The following is a 20,244-nucleotide window of genomic DNA, read 5'->3' as shown; positions in this document are numbered from 1 at the left end:
TGAGAGCCCTGACTAGGGAGAGCCATGGTTTACTAGTAAAGTGGACATTCAGACAATATCCACAGGGCTTTTCACCCTATTCCTCCCTACCCAGAGTGTGACACTGGACAATTCCGCTTGAGTCATTGTCAAAATTGGTAAACTTTCACTGGGGTTTTGAGGTCATGATGATTGCAAGCTTGAACAACTTAAAGACTTAGTGAAAACTTTTACCTCAAATTTAAAAATTCAAAAAGGATCCAGGGACGTAACTCAATCGATGCAAAGGTTCTAGGGTCAATCGCCAATACCACTCAGAAAAACAAAATGTAAAATTCCTGCCACCAAAGGCTGAAAGCTCAACAGATGATCCTCCTCACTCCATTTCCTCCAGCGGGAAAGCCTGCTTCGGGACCATGACAGTTCGGAGAGAAATCATGCCACGAGGCCCTCTCGCCTGCTCAGTCCCAGCACAGCATCCAGCTCGGGTGAACAGAGCTCTGCAGTGCCGGTGAGCAACTCCACGGCAATTCAAGGCATGGAGCCACCAGGACCTTCGTGGGCAACACTTGCTTTTCAGGGGAAAGTTTACACTAGTTTAATACAGGCAGGAAAAGCCTAGGGCTGGGGGTATAGCTCAGTGGCATAAGCACCTACCTGGCAAATGCAAGGTCCTGAGTTCAACTGCTGGTACAAAAAACAAAAAAAAAAAAAGGGTGGGTGTAGAACACATACTATTCTGTACAACAAAGTATTGTATTCTGAGTAATAACTTAGTCCTCATACCTGGGCTTTCTTCCCAGTTCTTGTGCTGTTTCCCCAGACAACAAATTAATTAAATCGCTTTGGCCATGATTCTTTCCCTCGAGTCAGCTTTCTCCCCCTGGAACTGCAGGGATGGGAGGTTTTCAGCCCATGCAGGGCATACACTCAGTAAAAGTGTGTTGAGTCTCAGAGTTATCTTGGGATGAGGTCTTGCTCGCTATCAATTTATGATCACATCAGGAACTCTCGTGCTGACAAAATTGACAATGAGCAGACTTAAGAAAAACTAACTCATACAGGGATGTGTCATGTGAATTCAGATTGTCACCAACCAAATTATTTTTATCTTACTCACTATTGGCTTACTGTTCTAGGTCTGTGACTGCACATGTAAAACTCTGGCATTCTAACATAGTGAAAAACTATAGTGACTATTTGGATGTTTATGCTCCAGGACTATCTCTCTCTCTCTCTCTCCCTGCCTCTCTCCCACCCTGTGTGTGTGTGTGTGTGTGTGTAAACCCAGACTAAATATAGAGTCCCCATTCTTTGTGTAAGCTACTTAAGAGAAAGGATTGTAATTTTTATCTCCCCAGGAAAAGTTGTTATTGCTCCTTCCCTACCAGAGCTATGTATAAATTATGAACAATTACAAAATCCTCTTAAAAATATTTTCCCTGAAAAAAATGTTTTCACTGACCTAGAAAATTTTTCATAGCTGTCGCTATACTCAACATTTCTTACTGATGATGTATGTGGTAATGATGGCAAGGAGCAGAAAAAGCTTGAGGAAATACACGCAGTGTTGATATTTTACTAAAACAAATGTAGCACTAGCTGGTAATCATAATTTAATTTTTAAGTAAAAATCTGGTTTTCCAGAGTTGTCTTTTCCTTAAGCCTAGCTCTTGGTAGGCCCAAGGTCTGTGAATTTACACAGCTGCTTTGAGGCTTTGTGTATTTCCTTGTTTTATGTCCTTTGATTTTTTTTAAAGGAGTATTTTTACACTGAAATAAAACATAATTATTAACATTAGCCTGGGGGTGGGGAGGCTAACAACCCCACACTTAAAACACTTCAACGCTTTGCTTTTAAAATCTTTTCACATCCTTTAGAAGTTACAAAAATAAAAGCCACTCCTTGCCAAAGAATAAAGACTGAGGACAAACTGTCAAGATTTTAGAAAACGATACCAGCAGTGCAGGTGTTAATACTCGAGTACTTCCTGAACAGCCTGTTTCAAAGTTTCAGACTCCTCTCTTGGGCATGGGCACGCTCTATGGCTACCGTCACACACAAGCATTGCCACAGAATACTTTCTGCATGGTCGGTCCCAGTCACAGCGAGACAGGCTGCCGCATGACAGAGAGGCCATTGATGGGCCATGTTCCTTTACTCCAGTGCCAGGCAGCAGGAAAAGGCAATTCCAGGAAATAATTTCTTTTTACCTTGCTTGAAGCAACTCTGATCTGGAGAGCCATGGACACATCCCACTTCCAGGAGGTGATGGAAGTCACATTCCTCATACCCACAGCATCCCCAAGAAGAGACGATTGTCACTGCGAGCTTTTCAATTACCCCCGGAGTCTAAGTGAGAGGAAGTAGTGCGGGATGATTGGATTACACAGAAAGCATCAGAAGCCATCTGTGAGCCACGCGTAAGCTGCTGAGCGCCAGCATGAACCTCCTGAGGAACCGGCTGAGCACTCCCTCCCTCTGTAGTTTGGTCAAATTTGAAAGATGAGTCCATTGTTTTTAAGCTGTGCTGCAAATCAGCAAATCGACTGGGGTGTGTGTTTCTCACTGGCTGCGGAGCAATGCGTACCTCCCGCTTGCACTTGAAACATACGAATTCAGTTAGGAGGTCCCTAAGAGATGCTGCTGCAGGTGTGAGGGGGCCAGGCTGGTCCTCTGTTTCAAGTAATTGAACCTGGAGCCTCTGCATGCAGATACATTGCTGGGTCCTTTTAAAATTTTTGAATCTGAGGTAGAGTCTCAGGAAGTCTCTAAGTTGTTCAAGCTGGGCTGAGACTTGCACCCTCATGACTTCAAAACACCAATGAAAGTTTACCAATGTTTGACAATGAATAGAGTGAACCAGTCCAATGTCACACTCTTGCTAGGGGAAAATGGGTGGAAAAGTCTGCATATCTTATCTGAAGGTCCACGTTCTTTATTAGGAGACTATGGCTCCCCCTGGCCGTGGCTCTCCGTGTTTTCCCACCTTTCCTTAATATTATTTAGAATATATGTATTGAGTCTATACTAATGGTAAGCATTACTGGGGGACTGGAGAATTAAAGAGGTTAAATTAGTGACCTTAAGAAGGTGCAGGAATGAGCACTTCCATAAATAAGTGTGCTATGACACAAATGTGGTCAGGCCTGCAAGACATATCTATAAAGCTATGGAAGCAAAAGGAGGGGCAGAAAGTGATTCCTTCTGGACGGGGTGGGACGGGGTGAGAAGGTGGTGTGGGAACTAGACCTGGGGATAGACAGCAATTTGCTTGTGTTCCAAATTTGCTATTAAATTGATGAAATACATACATGTGTACATTTTATAGGTACATATCTGTTTGTATGTACCTATATAAGTTTTTCGTGCAGAAAAACAATATGGTAATTAAAAATAAAATGTAGAAATTCTTCACATTCTTAAATTCTGAATTGTATCTCCTGTCATTTCACTATGTTTTAAAATATTTTCAATCCTTGTGTGTACCCAGAGTGGTTCTTTGTTATAACCTAATTTCACTGTTTCCTTTATAATAGAGACATTCACAAACTATTAGGTATCCAAGATAATGATACATAATTTAGAACTTTTTCAAGATAAAAATCATGAGGAAAATGAGTTTAGATCCACAATTACTGATAATAAATCATTAGGGTATCTATGACTTTAATTTCAGAAAAATTTTGCTTTCCTACAGATAAGAGGATCCAAGCTGTATACTATGTCACATGGTAAAGGGGTCTGCAACTTGTCCCTGTACTCAAAAACAAACAATACAAATATTCTCGAGCCAGATAAAAATTGCAAAAAATTTTATGTCAATTTTGATTGGTTACCAAATTATTTAGATCAGGTAGTATTCTGCCACTAAGGGCTATAAAAATAGTTTTCATAGATGTTTTAGATCCTGAATTCACAGATAAGGAATTGTGGACAAATGTACACTTAATTATCAGAACATATAGACTATTGCTAGTGATAGCACTCCTATTGAATTAAATGAAATTTGGTCCAGTGCAGCTTCTGTACTAGCAAACTGCAATCTAACTTAGTAGGTAACAAAACTCCAGTGTAACAAAGAGCATATTTTTGTAACAAGTAGCTGAGTGTCAACCAATCACAGCAGCTGAGGTTTAGCCAATCACACATTGCCCAGAGATCAGACCATGTCCATATAAGGCAAATGACTCATCACACCATGCCCAAATAAGGCATTTGCAGCCAATCCAGCTGTTTCAGTGCTCTATTTCCTTTCTCTAACTACAAATACTTCCTGTTCACATTGCTAGGTGGAGCTATCAGAGCCTCTCCTGATTCTGAGAGCTGCCCTATTCATAAATCTTTCTTTGCTCAAATAAATTCTGCTAAATTTAATTTGTCTGAAGTTTCTCTTTATACATTCCAAATATAATTTAAAATGATATGGTAAAGATCAAAATGCTGCTTCAACAAAGCCAAACTCACCATAAGAAATAAAAAAGTAAAGTCCCTTTATCCCTGGCGCTAGCCAAAAACAAATTGCCATTAATATTTTCTGTTCATGCTATTATAGCTGGCTTTGCTTTGGAAGTCTAGCATGGTATTTTCATTTTTACTGATGCTTTCTAATCCACTTTTCCTTTCCAGGATCTTCTACCACATCTGTTCACTGCCTTTTTAAAATTAAAATACTCTACAGGATATCACTAAATCATAAAACCATTAAGAATAAGCAGAAGATATCTTATTTCAGGGGGCCATAGAAATAATCAAAGTTAAGAGTGATTTTCATTTATAACTTTAATGGAATTGCTTTTAGACTTAGGCCTATCTTGAAGTGAATATATGTTTATAAATGTATACTTCTACATAGAGAAGTGTGCACTGATTTCACCATTTCATGTTTCTTGAGCAGCAATTGTGTCCTGAAAGACAAAATCATGATAAGAGACTGTGCTTTAAATGCTAATGGCACAGCATCAAAAAACAGGTGGCCTGGATGCTTGGTTATAAATATCCAAATCTTATTAGACAGCAGCTTTTATATCGCCTGCTGTATTTCTAAACTCAGGCTAGTAATAACTAGATTTGGACTGTTGAGTTTCAGTATTTCATCTAACCCACTTCTATGTTATTCAGTCACCACACGCTGGGTCCCCGCCTAGGTATTACAGAGTACAAGAACCTGAAGAGTGTAATGGAAGTGCTGACAAGTAAACACTCTTCACCCACTTAACAGTGTTGGGAAAGAAAATATAAATTAGAAGGAATTTAATACAGTGATAGCAGAGTGAAAATAAACTTCAAATGATAAATTTAAAGCCCTGATTCAATTAATCCAAATAGGATTTTCAGTAGGAGGAGACTGTAGAGTGATGTAAAGGAGAGAGAAGTTATCCCACGTAAGAGAAGCACAGTGTCCAAAGAAAGCAGGCACCAGCCAGTGAGAGCACTTTTTTGAGGATGAGGATTAATTACGGTGATTGGTGGAGACCTCAGAGATCAAACAGGTGCATTGTATTTTGGTTCAAAATAAAACAGCACCATTCCCAAGCAGCTTTGTGAGAGATAAAATCAGCACACGAAGAAAATTATTTTAACAGCAATTACGAATAAAAGATTACAGACAGGATAGCTGTTGGCTTACTGGAGAAAACTTGGGATTTGGTTTTGCAGCTAAGAATAGAAAGGATTAGAGTTTTAGGAGTATTTTCGTTGGAAAACAGGAAGTCTTCATCATGAGGCTGAAAATGAAGGAAAGTAAAAGAAGAATGAAAATGACTTTCAAGATTTTTGATGTCAAGGCTATTGTAACACTATTGATGAGAATGCCAAGTTTATAAATAGAAATGTTGGATCCAACATATGAACTTTTACTGTCCGAGTCCAACTTCAGCAGGCATGTGTCATCTATCGTCTTTGTGAAACTGAGTTTGTGATTAAACAAATGTTGGGGGGACCCAGTGTTTGCATTTCTGAGTGTGCATTTTGAGAACTACTGATTTAAGTCAGATCTTTGAAGACAACTCTGACGGTGGAGGTAGGGATGGGAGAGAATGGCCAAGAATTAGTCTGTACACAAGTGACTACTGAAATGGAAATTTCTCATTTGTAGCATCTTGCATTGTGTACATGACTTCTATTGTGTTCCTTCATTACACTGCTGGCATTAAAGTGAAATAATCATGAAGTCTCTGGCCATTGGAATAAAAGGGACTGAAAGTTTAAGAAACAAAAACGTATTCTGCAAACAGAAAATGAAGATCAGAGTGTAGTTTTCGGAGGAAATAGACTCTGGAGGGAGTTGCAATCAGGCGTTGTGTGGGAGGAGGGAAGCTGCGGTGGTCCAGGCACTTGACAATCTACTCTAGAGATGCCCCCTCCTCACTATGGAGCAGCAAAAAGCTGGAAAGTTAAAAGGAAAAGCTAATAGGTCTACTTTGTATTTTAATTATTGTCAAGTACCCAGGTGCTTAAGTGAAGAGTTGCATGTACATATAAATTACTTCTGTGCCCTCGCATATTTGTAGAAATCTAAATGAGATGTTGTTCCATTTAAAATTTAAATAATTCCCTTGAGAAAATGCCAACCAGATTGCTTCAACTAGAAACCAATGCATAAAGATGTGTTTGGTATTTACATGTTAACATGGTGGCGCCCGACAAATTTTCTTTCACTAGAAATCAGCAAGTCCTTTGTCCTGTGACCTGGTGACCCCTCCACCGCACCAATGCCGTAGACAAAAGGAAATAAACAACATTAGAGTAGCTGCTGAATGTTTAACTTACAGAACAGCCTTTTTCTGATTTGACATCAGGATCACAAAATGCAATGCTCTATTGTTCCAAGAGGCCTAGGATGTGCCCCACCAGAACAACGTTTGGTTTTCAGTGGTGACTCAGGGGAGGAAAGTTCGCCTGTCACTGCTGGGAGCAGAGGATGCCTTCCTGGAGGTGAACAGAGTCGGCCAAGGCTCTGCAGGGGCAGCTGAGGGTAGACATGTGCAGAGAGCTCTCATTCTCCTATCCCAAGGGAACCTAAACTCCTGCAAGCCTAATTCAAGGCGGGAAGGGAGAAGTTCAGGTAATCTTTAATACCTGGAGATATACAGCTTCTCTTTGCTAGTTCAAGAAAATATTGACTAAAACAGAATACGTATTTTTTTTTTCTTACACGTCCCTAGAATTTCTTGGAAGTAAACTGCTAAAAAAAAAAAAAAAAAAGCAACAATAATACGATGAGTTAATATGGATGAATCAGAAACATATGGATTAAATTTTCCCTGAAATTTGCACAAATTTGGAAATCATACAGGAAAGGGCCTTTGGCAAGATGCATTTGAGATTTTACTGAACCAAAAACATTCGAGAATTAATCTGGGTAGTTTTTGGTACACACAAAATGGTACAAAATTCTTTTATTTTTATAAGCTGTACAATAGTTCTTTTTTAAAAATGGGATTAAAAGTCACCTAATTAAAATTTAAACTCCCTTCGCTCAGTTTCTTGGAAAATATGCTTATCTACAAAGTTTGCCTGTTGCTGTACAAGCAGGATTTTATATCTTCATTAAGAATAAATCAAAATCGAAGGCAGGCGAGCAGACTAAAAAGTCGCCCTGTTCGCAGATACTGCAGTAGCACAATGACAATACAGTGCATCAGGAGAATATTTTATTTCATGGTCGTCTTTCACCTTCTGCCTGGTGAAATTAAGAGAAACAACAACTACAACTGAAACATGTTTTAAGAAAACCATGTAGCGATGCTTATCTGCAGGCGTTATTAGGTTGTGTTTGGTTCTGTGTCAGCACACAGCACGCCTCCAAGATGATCCCCTAGGGGTAAGACTGCTGGGGCTGTAAGAAGCACTTAAGCCAGAGCCAGATCTACATTAACTTTGGATCTTCTGGGGGTCAAAATAAGCCTCAAGTTGGTTTATAACCATGTATGAGGTCATTAACAAAATGATAAATGAAAAAAATACATACATTTTGTAAAAGCCTTTCTCCTCTTGTTTTCATTGCGCTATTTTTTTTTTTTTTTTTTAGCCTTAGGAACATTATTTGGTGAATCAAAAACTAGCCTCAGGATCTTATTCAATAAGTATATCAGAAAATGGTATAGATTTTTCCTAAACAGTCATTGTTTTGTGTTGAGTCAAGAGGTAAAGAAGAGAAGCAGATGCACTGAGAACTTTTACAGGGATGGAGAAAGAAAGTATGGTAATCTTTGTAGTGTTCAATCTGTATATCTAAAAGTTCAGTGTAGACCATGGGCTTAAGTAAGAATATCAGAAAGCTCAAGTTAGCCTACATTTGCTCTGACTCTTGTTAAATGCATTCCCTCTTTTTTACTTGGCCAATGGGCTCTAGATCTTCAAAAAACAGATTAGTGTGAGTCTATCATAAGCACTGCCTTTTCTAACTAGAAAGCTAATAGTAAGGGCAAGTTTTAAGTGGCATCCAAGGAGAATGAGGAGTCTTTTATAAAGCAGATCCTGCCAGGCATGTATATTATCACTTAGGCAAACTAAATTAACTGTTTAAATACCATCTAAATATTTGAAAGTCAGTTCCTCTGACTTCTTTACTCTGAGGAAATCATACCGTATGCAGAGAAAAGGAATCTAGAAAGAGCAAATAGCAATGCAACTGTCAATAGACACATTTACTCTGAAGTTAGCAACAGTAACCCAAGACAATGATGAACTTCTGCAGGTCTTTCTATAGAGTAAATTAATATCCATCCAAATGGGATAGGCTTTCATGTTTCTGAGAAGTTCTGAGACCTTTGTGAATGCCCATGTTTGTGAATCCCATCATAATAGGCTTTTTCTACCAGGTGAAGGCAGACGCTCCAGGGGCCATCCATGTACCTTTATAGACACATAGCGTCTCATCTGGCTCAATAATAAGTATGTGTGGCTGGCTGTTATCCTTGCTGAACTAGCTCGGCAGTCTGCTTCTGCTTGTTTCTATGTAGTGTGGAACTGGAGAGGAGCTACCTCATGGAGTAGAGCCGTTGTGAAACACAATACACATTTCTTCAGTGTATCAGCTGTCTATTTTTCTGATTAGAAGATATAACTTCTTGTTCACTTCCTCTTTACTTCCATGTCCAACCTTAGCAGTGGTCTCCTTTCCAGAATCTGTTTTTAAAACATCAACACACTTTTTTTGTTGTACCTCTGTAGCAGATTTCCCAACATGCAGTGCCATGGCGGGGAAGGACAAAGATGCTGCATGCACAAAGGAATGTCTTGATTCGTGCCTTAACCAGGTGAACTCTCCTTACAGATGAGCTCCATAGCATGCACAGCTCCAATCTAGGTCTCAGCCTGCGTGTTACTGTGCTTTCTAATGCTCTTTCTCTCCCACATCATTCACCTTCTTTGTCTTTCTGTGTTCCTACAGCATCCTGAGTGTTCTCTGCCATCACTCTGTCACTTTCTGCTGTGATTGCTGTTTACTCATATTTACAGTCCCCAATCTCAGCCCAGGTGATGCTTAGTCTTGATTGTCAACTGGGTTGCCCTGTGAGTTTCCTAGTGATAAGAAGGAGACACTTTTGGTTGTGTCTCAGAGAGTCATGGGCATGACCGTGAGGACCTGGACCCTTCCTGTCTGGCTTCCCCCATTCTACTTCCTGGTGGCCGTGATGTGAGCAGCTTTGCTCACATCCTAGTCCTTGTCTTAGGATGTTTGTGTCTTGGAACCAGCTGACCATAGACTGAGAGCTGTAAAACTGATTCCAAATAAACTTTTGCCTCTCTAAAGTGTGAGTGTTAGGTATTTTATCTCAACAATGTAAAGGCTGAATGATACATCCTGTGAAGACAGGTACTGTACCTGATCTAGCTGGCTCATTTTTATAACCTAAGCATATAGAAACATACCCAGGAAATAGTAGTAACTCAACAAATATTTTAATCACAAAATCAATTTATCATGGATTGTATGCAAATATACACAATTTTTTAATACAATGATATATCCATTAAAAGACATCCCTGAAAAAGCATAAGAACATGAATAGTATCAACAATTTGCAAAAATTTTAAAAAGAAGGTGCAAGGTTGAACAATGGATTTAAATGCAATAGAGAGATGCTAAGATCAAAGATTTAAATTTTTAAAGGTACCTTTTTCTTTTAAAACATAAGTTTCAGCAATACAGCCATAGAATTTGTGCACAATCATTAATTCCCTTCTATTTTTCAACACTGAATGCACTAACTGCTTCAGATTTGAGAAGCCAGTTGAAGCTAAAATGTGTAACTTTCACTGTCCATGTGTTGAGCTAGCACATTCACAAGACCCATGTTTTTTATCATTAATATCAACACTTCCAGTTTTCCAAATTTTATTACCTCACAAAATAACAAGGGAAGTGGTGCTGAAGATTTAAATGTTGTATAAACAGTGCTATCCAGCCCAGGAAGGAGACAGGGCCAAAAGAGCTGAGGTTTGGCAGGAAGCCCCCCACATCCCATGCAATCCATCAGATGCCTCTGGGTCCTCTTCCAAATCCACTTTGTGTGTGTCAGCTTCTCTCATCTCCATTATCACCTCCATGACCAAGCCGCCATCTGCTCTGTCCGCTTCACCACACCAATCTAATTACCCTCTACTTGTATTTTTGTCCCTGTATAATATCCCACTTACCATAGAGTGGCCAGAGGTTCATTCCAGAATGCAGGTCAAATCACTGGTTTAAAACCCTCACTAGCTTCTCATTGCTCTTAGAGAAAAATTGCTTGGTTTCTTATTTTATCATGCAAGGACCTCCATGACTGCACTGATGAAGCTGCCTGACTTTGTCTCATCCCACCACTCGGCACTCTTCTCCTGCCTTCTAGCCTTTATTCTGCCCCAAATATGCCACACTCTCCACTACTTTGTGACCTTAGCACTCTGTTCTTTCTCTGCTTGTGATACTCTTCCCTTCCTCTTCCTACTGTGTTTTAGCTCTTAGATTATCTCTCCTCTAACGCAAACATCTAGCAGTGCTAGCAAGTCACCCACTTTCACATCTCTGTGTAGACCTTACGACACTTCAGTCATTCTCTTCCTTTTTATTTTCATCTTCCTCACAAAAATGAAGCTCTTTGAGAAAGAAGATCCTTTATGTCTCTTGGAGAAGCTGAAGCTTGATTCATGGGTAGTTCTTGGATTTTCTTTACACAAACTGAAAATCGATTATATTGTTAATAGGAAAATCATGTCAGGAAGATGATAAATGCTAACAGATCTCCTTTGTCTGAGATTCTCTTTTCAAACTATACAAACTAATTGGGAAGATCAAATGCATGTGACGGACTATGAAAAGCTCTGTACATAGATGAATAGAAACAGAGCTGCACAAGTGAAAGCATTTCACGTGGTACCTGACATGTTAGGTGCCAAAGTTTGTTCATTGGTTCATGTATTTATCACTCATGGTTCACTAATCCACTTACTCATGCATTCACTAGATACAATTCACTAAATTGTAGATGTTAATTATAAATGGGGCACAGAGGGATAAAAACTAAATCCACCAAAACAGTTAAAGACTAGAAAGCTGGCCTGAACCTGCTTCGCAGCCCTCCAACATTCACCAGTATCAAAGCCAACAGACACTTAAACAGTCCAAAACTGAATGCATGTAACACAGGAACTTTGCTAGGGAGAAAAATTGGATGGAAGCTTGTTGGAGGATTAAGCATGTACTTGGTCTTCAAATCACTATTGATTTTCAAAACTATTAGAAATGAGAATTAAGTCTATAAGTTTGCTAAATGCATATACATCGGAATCTAGTTACTGTGGATGTGTAACAACTCACCCCAAAGTTGATGCAATAAGGTAATGATTTATTATCTTCACAAATGCTAGGTTAAGAGCTCGGGAAACTATGAAAACTATGCTCATTAGTTTTCACTTAGGACTCTCTTACAGTTGTCACCTTGACTGCAGTGATTATCATCTGAAGGAAGGCTTTGCTGGGCTTGACTCTCCACTTCCAAGATGTCCCCTTCCCAAGTGTAGGAAGCTTAGCTCCTTTCCATTTGCTGTCTTTAGTGAGTACCCTCATAACACAGTAGCTTCCCTTAGAGAGAGAAATCCAAAAGGAAGGGTGGGTATGTAATGCCATTCACCACCTTGAGAGTCCCACATGATTATTTTGTGTTCTCTTGTTCATGTGGGGCCATCCATCATGCACTGTGGGAGGACACTAAGTTAGGTTCTGAATACTAATGGGTAGGGATCATTAAGACCCAATTTGGAGGCTCACTAATACAAATATCACTAAACACTAATGTTTTTGTATATGATGGCATTAGATGCCTAAGGATTTTCCTATGATTCAATTAAGAAGAATAAGTTGATCGTACCAACCAGTAATATATCAGTATATTTTTAAATTGAACACATAATTGTAGCATAATCATCAAAGAATATAATGCCACAGGAAATTCCAAATGTCCTATGGATAGGGCCATTCACTCATCCAAACACTCATTTCAATAGAATGTATCACATTGCTATATATATGGATCTATTTAAGTACCTGTCAAAGATATGATTTGTCTTCCTCCTTGCAAATGTAACTTAAAACAGTAGAGGTATGGGTACTTTTGAACAAGAAGTTACAGACGAAAACAACTTTTTACCCAGTTTGCTGCCTTGAAAAATAATTCCAAAAACCATCTGGGAACATTTGGACCCATTTCCTGATAGTGTTCACTGTTCCCTCCAGTGCAAACCACAGTCAGCACTGGGAGATGGGAAGGAAGCCTTTAAACTTGACTTGAATAACCACTAGGCAAAATCCTGAGTTTATTTTTTGTTTAAAGAGACATACATGAGTACACGCACTCGCACACACGTACAGCTCACACATATATGCATATCCCTAGGAAGCACTGTGCTCGTAATAAGTGATACAGCTGAACTTGGATCTTCAGTTCTCTGAAGATCAAGTCCAGATGACTTTTTTACCAAATTTAGACTCAGTCACAACTTCATAAACTCCAAGTTTAGAATAAACTTAAGTTTTCCAAGTCTCTCTGGGTTTTGCTTTGCTCAGCACTAGGGAATGCATCATTCCAGTAATTTAAAGGAAGGAATAAACAGGGGAGGAGGAAGAGGAGGAGGAGGAGGAAGAGGAGGAGGAGGAGGGGGGCAACTAACAACAGCAATCTATGAAATAATTTCTGCAACTTTCAAGAAAATAAACAGAGTAAGTAAAACAACTCTATGCTAGTTTGACTGTTAACTCCCACAAATCTGTGAAAGGGTTACTACTCTTCAGTAGTGATGTGAGTAGATGTTTGGTGAAGTTCTTTCGAGTTTACCAAACTCAAAGTATTAGAAAACTATCTGGAAATAAATGAACTCAAACTACCACTGAATTTATAAAAGATACTATGTTTCAGAACTGAACATATTCAAAATTTATGAAAAGAACCATTCAGTGATCCCATTTCAGACAGCTATGATGTGGACAGGTGTTCCATAAATAAGTCCATGAGCTCAATATTTGCATTTCCAACTGGTGTTCTTGCAAAACTCAATCATAATGGCTCTTGAGTCTAGCAACTCAGCTGTGCTTCATTGAATATTTATAAGTTTACACCGAAAGTTTTATGCCAACATAGGATATTTATCTTCCTATATAGTGATGACATTCTTGGATAATTCGTTATTTGGCATAAAAACCTCATGTGAGATAAGGCCTGATGCATTAATTAAATTAGGCTACTTTGAACACATTACTGTGATATAAACTGACACAGTCTTTTCGTTGTGGGTTAAAAAAAATCTATTACAGGAAGTGAAACCTAATTGCATGAAACTGAGCCCACGCAAAACTGAAGCTACTCAGATAAATAAAGTTTCCTCCAAGCACGCTCTATCCTGTGCTTTTCTAAAACGTTAAATGTTTAGCACTGTGTAGGTAAGATTTAAACCTATAAGCAGCTTTTTGTTCTTTCTCTTTTCAATTGCAAGGGTGCATTTTTTTTCCTTTGTGCTTCCTTGAGAGCCTGCTCCTTATGTAAGGAAGGGACTTTAAACAAAGTCTTGCCAAATTTTAAGTAAATGTCCATTCACAAGCCTTGTCACCCCTGAGGTACCCTCTACCCTGGCATAAATGGTGTTAGTAAAATTAATTGAGAAAGATGCCTTCCTGTTATCAGATGTTCCATAGCTTTGCTCTGAATAAACTAATCACCTGGCTCATAGCCCTGAGTAAGCTGCTCCAGGATTGCTGAAAGGTGAGGGAGCAGAGATCTCTATCAGCCAGTGCCTGACCTTAACAGATCCCAGTGAACACAGGAGAGCTCAAAGAAACAGAAACAAAACCAGCTGAATGGCAGCCAAGAAAAAGATGAGTGGCCCACAGAAGCCGAGGATGCAAACAATGGAAACGCACCTAGCCCAGGTAGATAGCTGAGAAGATACCACAGTTAATGACTAAGTCAGCACTCACCAAGAGATGAGAGCAGGAAATGTGTCAGGGTCTTTTAGGAAAATACAGAGATCCACAAAGGAAAACATAAAATCTACATGTAATTCTACCCCTCAATGCTTGTTAAATTAGTGTATTAATCTTTTTTATGTTTTTCAAAATAAATATCACTTTTATAAACTTTGTATTCATATTTCCATATGCTGATCACTAATTTATACTTATAGTGTCTTTGGAATACAGTGCAGTAGAAAAATATATTTTGTTAACTCCTTTTGTTTTTACTTGTTAGCATATTTTATGGATGCATATTCATTTTATAAAATCCTGGGTTTCAATATGGCATTGTTTTGGTCTTAGCCACCCACTCTCCATTAGCAGTAAATACCTCACACCCCTAGCAAATCCCTTATTGCTGGATTTTACCATACACAGGTTTGCTCATAAACTGTTACTGTAGCTGTATGTTAAATACTGCTGTGATGTGGATTATTTTATAATTGAGAGTAATTCTTTGAAAAAGATAAATCCCCAGAAGTAGGACTGGAAGGTGATTTGCAAGACATTCGCTGAGAGCTGGAAATGTACTCCTGGAGAGGTGCTACCCACTGCAGGCCATGGCGTGCAAGGCCGGGTGGGCAAGGCCAGTTTTCTTTGGGTTCTCTAAACCCGGTGAGTCTCCAGGGTGCAGTGCTCCGCCCTCCCACCCCACCCACTCCCCAACCCCCAAGCCTGGCATTTGGGAGGCAGAGGAGGAGCCCAGCTGTGTCACAGCTGTGCTTCTTCAGCTTGCCCTGCGTCTTCCCTCCGATGTTATAAATGGAACATGTTACACGTAGGAGCATGGCTGGGAAGTGCGAAGTGATTAGAAAACAGGATGAGATCCAAGCTTCCTAATTTTTATCTGGAGACTGTGTGAAATTTATTGACTTCCTGGAAGTTATTTAAGCAACCAAAGATAGGACCTAAGGCTAAAATGCAGACTAGTGACTATTCGGATAATTACCAAACCAATTTTTCTTCCTAGGAAAAGGAACTCAGTTTAATTTCTAGGTTAATTTAAAATTAATAAAAGCTGTCAGATGAACAGCTCATCTGGCTCCTACCTTTTTAATCTATGACCCAAACAATGGCAAGTTGCTAATAACATCATTCACAAAGGAGCTAAAACCGCACTTTCACCACGGCGGTAACTCAGGACCATGGCAAGATTAAATGTCTCTCCGTCCACTGAGTTTCTCAGAGCTTCTTATGACACCCTGATGAACAGAAAACTTCAGGGCTTTGAGAGACACCCAGGAAGCAAAACAGAATTACAATGATGAAAACACTTTGGTAGGACTCTGTAGTCGCTTTATAAGAGATTAACTTTCTAAATACACTTTCGGAACACATTAACTGGGCCACAGCACAGTTTACAGCAACGCACTGGACCGCGCAGGATTTGTGGTGTTGTTGTTACCCAGCCTAAGTAACCAAATGACTTCGGATAACGCTTTTAACTTTCCTGTTCTCCAGTTATCCCTTGCCCTGCAATAACTCACATTGGCAGCAGGCATGTACCACTGGTGAAATACAGATGGGGGGCAGTTGAGCCTAGATGCTGGTTAAGACAGTGAAAGATGAAGCCTAAATACTACATAAACTCCAGCTGTAACTTAGGGATTATTGTGTCTTCAGGAAGCTTGCTTAACCTTCCTGTGTGCTGCTCCTCATCTGCAAAACATGAATAATAACAGAGTCCACTTCGGAGAATTAGTGAGAGAATTTAATAATATAGTTCTTGTTTGTCATACAGAAAGAGCTGTGTTGATCTGCTCCTAATATTTACCATGAGAGAACCTTTAATTCATCTAGTCCATGAATCTTCACATCAATGTTTTTCTTCAGTACTACAAATAGAACCCAGGGCCTTCGGACAGAGCTACAGCCCGAGCCTCTCTAATCTTTATTTATTTATTTATTCTTTCGTAATTTTGAAATGGGGTCTCAGTAAATCACCGAGGCTAAGCTTAAACTTGCAACGCTCCTGACCCAGGCTGTGCCCACCATGCCCAGTGTGGATTATTTTTATTGCATCTCTGTGGGTACTATTTAGTCTAGTTCAGTGTCTTCACTAACAGTCATGGTTTCTTTTTATATCTCAAGGTTAAATGGGTCTCTGTATTAATCAGGGTTTACTAGAGAAACGGATAAATACAGGAGGATGTACAGATTAGCTCACAAGGGCGGCCCGCAGAGTCAGGGGTGGAGGAGCGCAGAGGGTCTGCCAGGATCCAGTGCAGCTGCGGAGCTCAGAGCTCCGTGCAGCGTCCAGGGAGGCCACAGGGTCCGCGGTGGAGGCTGAAGGTCTGCTCCGAAATCCAGGAGAGGATGTCGGAGGCGGAGGAGAGGACTGCAGCTCCCCCGACACAACACAAGGCCTTCCTGCCTTGCTTCCCTGAGGGCGGGTCTTCCACGCCCAGAGCTAAGATGAACCAATCTAACTGGGTGTTTCCCACTCAGTTGGCACAATCAATCAACCGCCAGAGCCTCATTTTCTAAATAATATTTTCCTAAATCACAAGGCCTTCATTTTATCTTCATTTTCTTGGCTCAGCCCTACTTGCAGAAAGGCACTGTGTCACCTTGTTGCATTCATTAAGGAAAGACTGCATTCAGTGAAGTTTTAAAATATATTTCAAGGGCCACAAAGACCTAAGAATGATTGCTTAGTTGTAAAAGGCTGTTTTGAGTCCATCAGCTGTTTTGTTTGTAAAAGTCTAGAGCAGGCAGGCTACTACAGCACTGACATCTGGCTTGGTCTGCCTTCAGGAACACAAACATCAGAAAGGCAAAACATCCTCAGTACATTCGATTTCACCCCAAGGTAACCTTCAGTTTTTCCTGGAGGGTAACCAGGCTAATAAGCATGGCTTAGTGCAGAAAGAATTTTTATCTATTGGCAAAACTTAATATCTCATCTTCAATTACTTAAGTTTCCATGTGCTAAAAGTAAAATTAAATAAGTGATCAACATAAATACAGACATGGCACTACACAGGTTACAACACTTGACAGTGGAATAATCTTTCATGTCAAGAGGAAACACGTTCAAAGGAGGAATTAAGGGTTCCATCAGCTGAGTCAGTGGAAGATTGGCTACTAACAAGACAGAGGAAAAAGAGATTTATAGGATTATAACAGAAATAAAAAGATGTGTCAACAATCCAAATTGTGACATTTTAAGAAATGTCGTTTTTCCTGAATTTGTATCAAGAAGATAAAACAATAAAAACAATGTTGAAAAACTTAATCCTTTCTGGCTTCATTTTTTTAGGAAAGAATAGATTTTTCTTTAAAATATTATAATGCTCACTTATTAGGTGGATAATAAAGTGATTATAAATTATGACTATTAAATTATCCAACCCTACTGTAAAACTGGGTGACTTTATGTATTTTTAAACTCCATTTATATTGTACTTAGGATTTATTTTTAAAATTCAATTTAACTTATTTTACTTTTTTATTTTAGTGTTCTTATTTTGGTACTAGGGATTGAATTCATGATCTTGCACTTGCCAGGCAGGTGCTGTGCTGCTGAGCTATAGCCCTGGCCCCTAAAATTTAGTTTTAAAACAATGTAGGAAACTAGAACGACAGCTAAATTTTGACATCAAATATTCTGATGAAGATAGTACCTCATCAATTTGAAGTATTTTCTAAATTTGCAAAGTGATTGGGTGACATAAGTTAAAGAAGTATTTCAACCCCAATTTTTGAATTTCACGCAATAATGGGATCTTAATTCTAATGTTTTTTCATGCCCTATATAATTTGCAACATCAAACTAAATTTAAAAATAAATTACATTTTAAATTCACATATTGACAGTAAAATTTGAAAAAGAATATGCTCTGGCACTGGATCAAACCAGTGAGATATAAATTGCCACACATATTTTTATGTGGGTATAGCACAACAAAAATAGAATATGTGTTCTTTGGTCTCAGAATGATCTATCCATACATAAAATTATGGTTTAAGCCAATATCTCAATAAGAGTGAAAAAGGCAAGCATTGTTGTGAAGGATTTACAAAATGGTAATTGAATGGCTTTCTTTCAAGGACAAGTATTGTATACATTTCACTTTATATTCTAATTCTGATCATGTCCAATCATCCAAAAGCTACGTACTCAGGCCATGTTATTTTATTGGCCCACAAAATTCTTAACTGAGTTTGATTATTATTATGCTGTTCACTAAGAGAAATTCCAAGAAATGCCCACAAGAACCACCATTTCTGAAAAATACTGCCTACTATATCTAGTTCTGTCTCTTATTAACTGGGAAAAGCTTTTCTCCCCAAGGAACTTTTATTTTTTTTTCTTCTAAAGAAAATGAGGTCATTGTTTTGTCTTTTTTTTTTTCCCTTGTCTTTCTGGAAGCTCAGATTCAAAGTTGTTCTCAAACTGTAACATACCATTGGCTCTTAAGGTATACTTATATCTACAAAGCTAGTATGTTCTCTTTTGCTTTCAGAGGATCTATTTTCACCTTATTGTTTACAATTATCATTGTACTCTATATATTTTCTCTATGCTTTCTTGGTGTTCTTTGTGGAAAAAGTCATGGATGGATGGATGACTAGCTAACTAGACATGATTGACAGCTCTAAGGCAAATGGCAGGAATCAGTTGCTTGAGGTTAGTAAAGTTCTACTGAGAAGGAGGAGGTATTACAAAAGTAATAAAAATAAACATTTCTTAATGAAAATGTAAACTAGTTTAATAAAGAAAATAGAAATTCTGCCATCTCACCCACCAGAGACACAGACTGGTAATATTTTGATGTAGTTCCCCAGCATTTTATCTCCATCCCAACACACACACAACATAGACCTTGGGGCTTTCCCTGGCCATCTTCAGACCATCCATGGTGATTATTTCCTGTGTACAGGCCCTCCTCTGGGAGATTTACATCACAATCACATCACCCTCAGACAGACCTATGGAGAAAGATGCCAATCTTCCCACCAAACACCTGTAAAGAAGCTGAGTTGCCCAGAGACAGTATCATTGACAGGGGTGGACCTATGGTATGCTTGCCACAAAGGGCTGTTTGTATTATTGAAAGTTCTAAAAGATCCACCATCACTGTCTAGGGCTAATGGTTTTAAAGGACTCATTAGAGTCAGCAGCCCTAAAAATGTATGTCATTCTAAATTCAGTGTAATGAATCTCTAATTGTTTTTCATTAATTATATATAATATATATAAGGTACCTATATATATATTTCATGAAATATATATATATATATATATATATATATATATATATATGTAAATGATGATCACTGTCATGGTTTATGTCTGTGGCCCCAAGGCTTCATCCGTTTACATTATGCATTTGTGATTGATTCATTGTCTAGTGCTTGGATTGGGAGTGTGAGTGCTACACTGGCCTAGGGGTGGAGCCAGGATGTGATGTAATGGCAGGAAGAAGGTGTGTCTCTCTCTTTTGCCAGTTTCTGCCTTTCTATTTGCAGCTGCCATGAACTGCTGCCCCGCCATGCCACCCTGCATTGGAGCCAACTGAGTATGGACTGAAACCTCCAAAAACTGTAAGAAATAAACCTTTCCTTTCTCAACTTTGGGCATCAGGTATTTTGTCTCAGCGATGAGTAAAAAGTAACTAAGACAATCACATTCATCATAGGGGATTTGTACCAGTACATAACATATTTTGATTTTTCTATTTTCCCCTGATTCTCTCCCCTTCCTTCAATCCCTCTTTCCCTCCTTAGTTACAAAAGTTTCCTTCTATTTTTTTCTTTTACTCTT

The 20,244-nt window shown here is 39.0% G+C and overlaps 1 protein-coding gene across 1 annotated transcript in view; it reads right to left on the bottom strand.

Moving 5' to 3' along the window:
- The window catches only part of Tmem244 (transmembrane protein 244), a 32,162-nt gene extending 29,823 nt beyond the window's left edge, over nucleotides 1-2,339 (bottom strand). Inside the window, exon 1 of the mRNA XM_063233357.1 lies at nucleotides 2,194-2,339. Coding sequence (XP_063089427.1) covers nucleotides 2,194-2,271 — 78 coding nt within the window. The 5' untranslated portion in view covers nucleotides 2,272-2,339. The remainder of the gene's footprint in view (nucleotides 1-2,193) is intronic.
- Nucleotides 2,340-20,244: the final 17,905 nt, after the last annotated feature.

The sequence above is a fragment of the Cavia porcellus genome, unplaced genomic scaffold (assembly GCF_034190915.1).
Source record: "Cavia porcellus strain 051 isolate PalLab524CR breed Dunkin Hartley unplaced genomic scaffold, mCavPor4.1 scaffold_22, whole genome shotgun sequence".
Classification (NCBI taxonomy): Eukaryota; Metazoa; Chordata; class Mammalia; order Rodentia; family Caviidae; genus Cavia; species Cavia porcellus.
The sequence above is the reverse complement of the archived record's forward strand: the minus strand, read 5'-3'. Positions and strand labels throughout refer to the sequence as shown.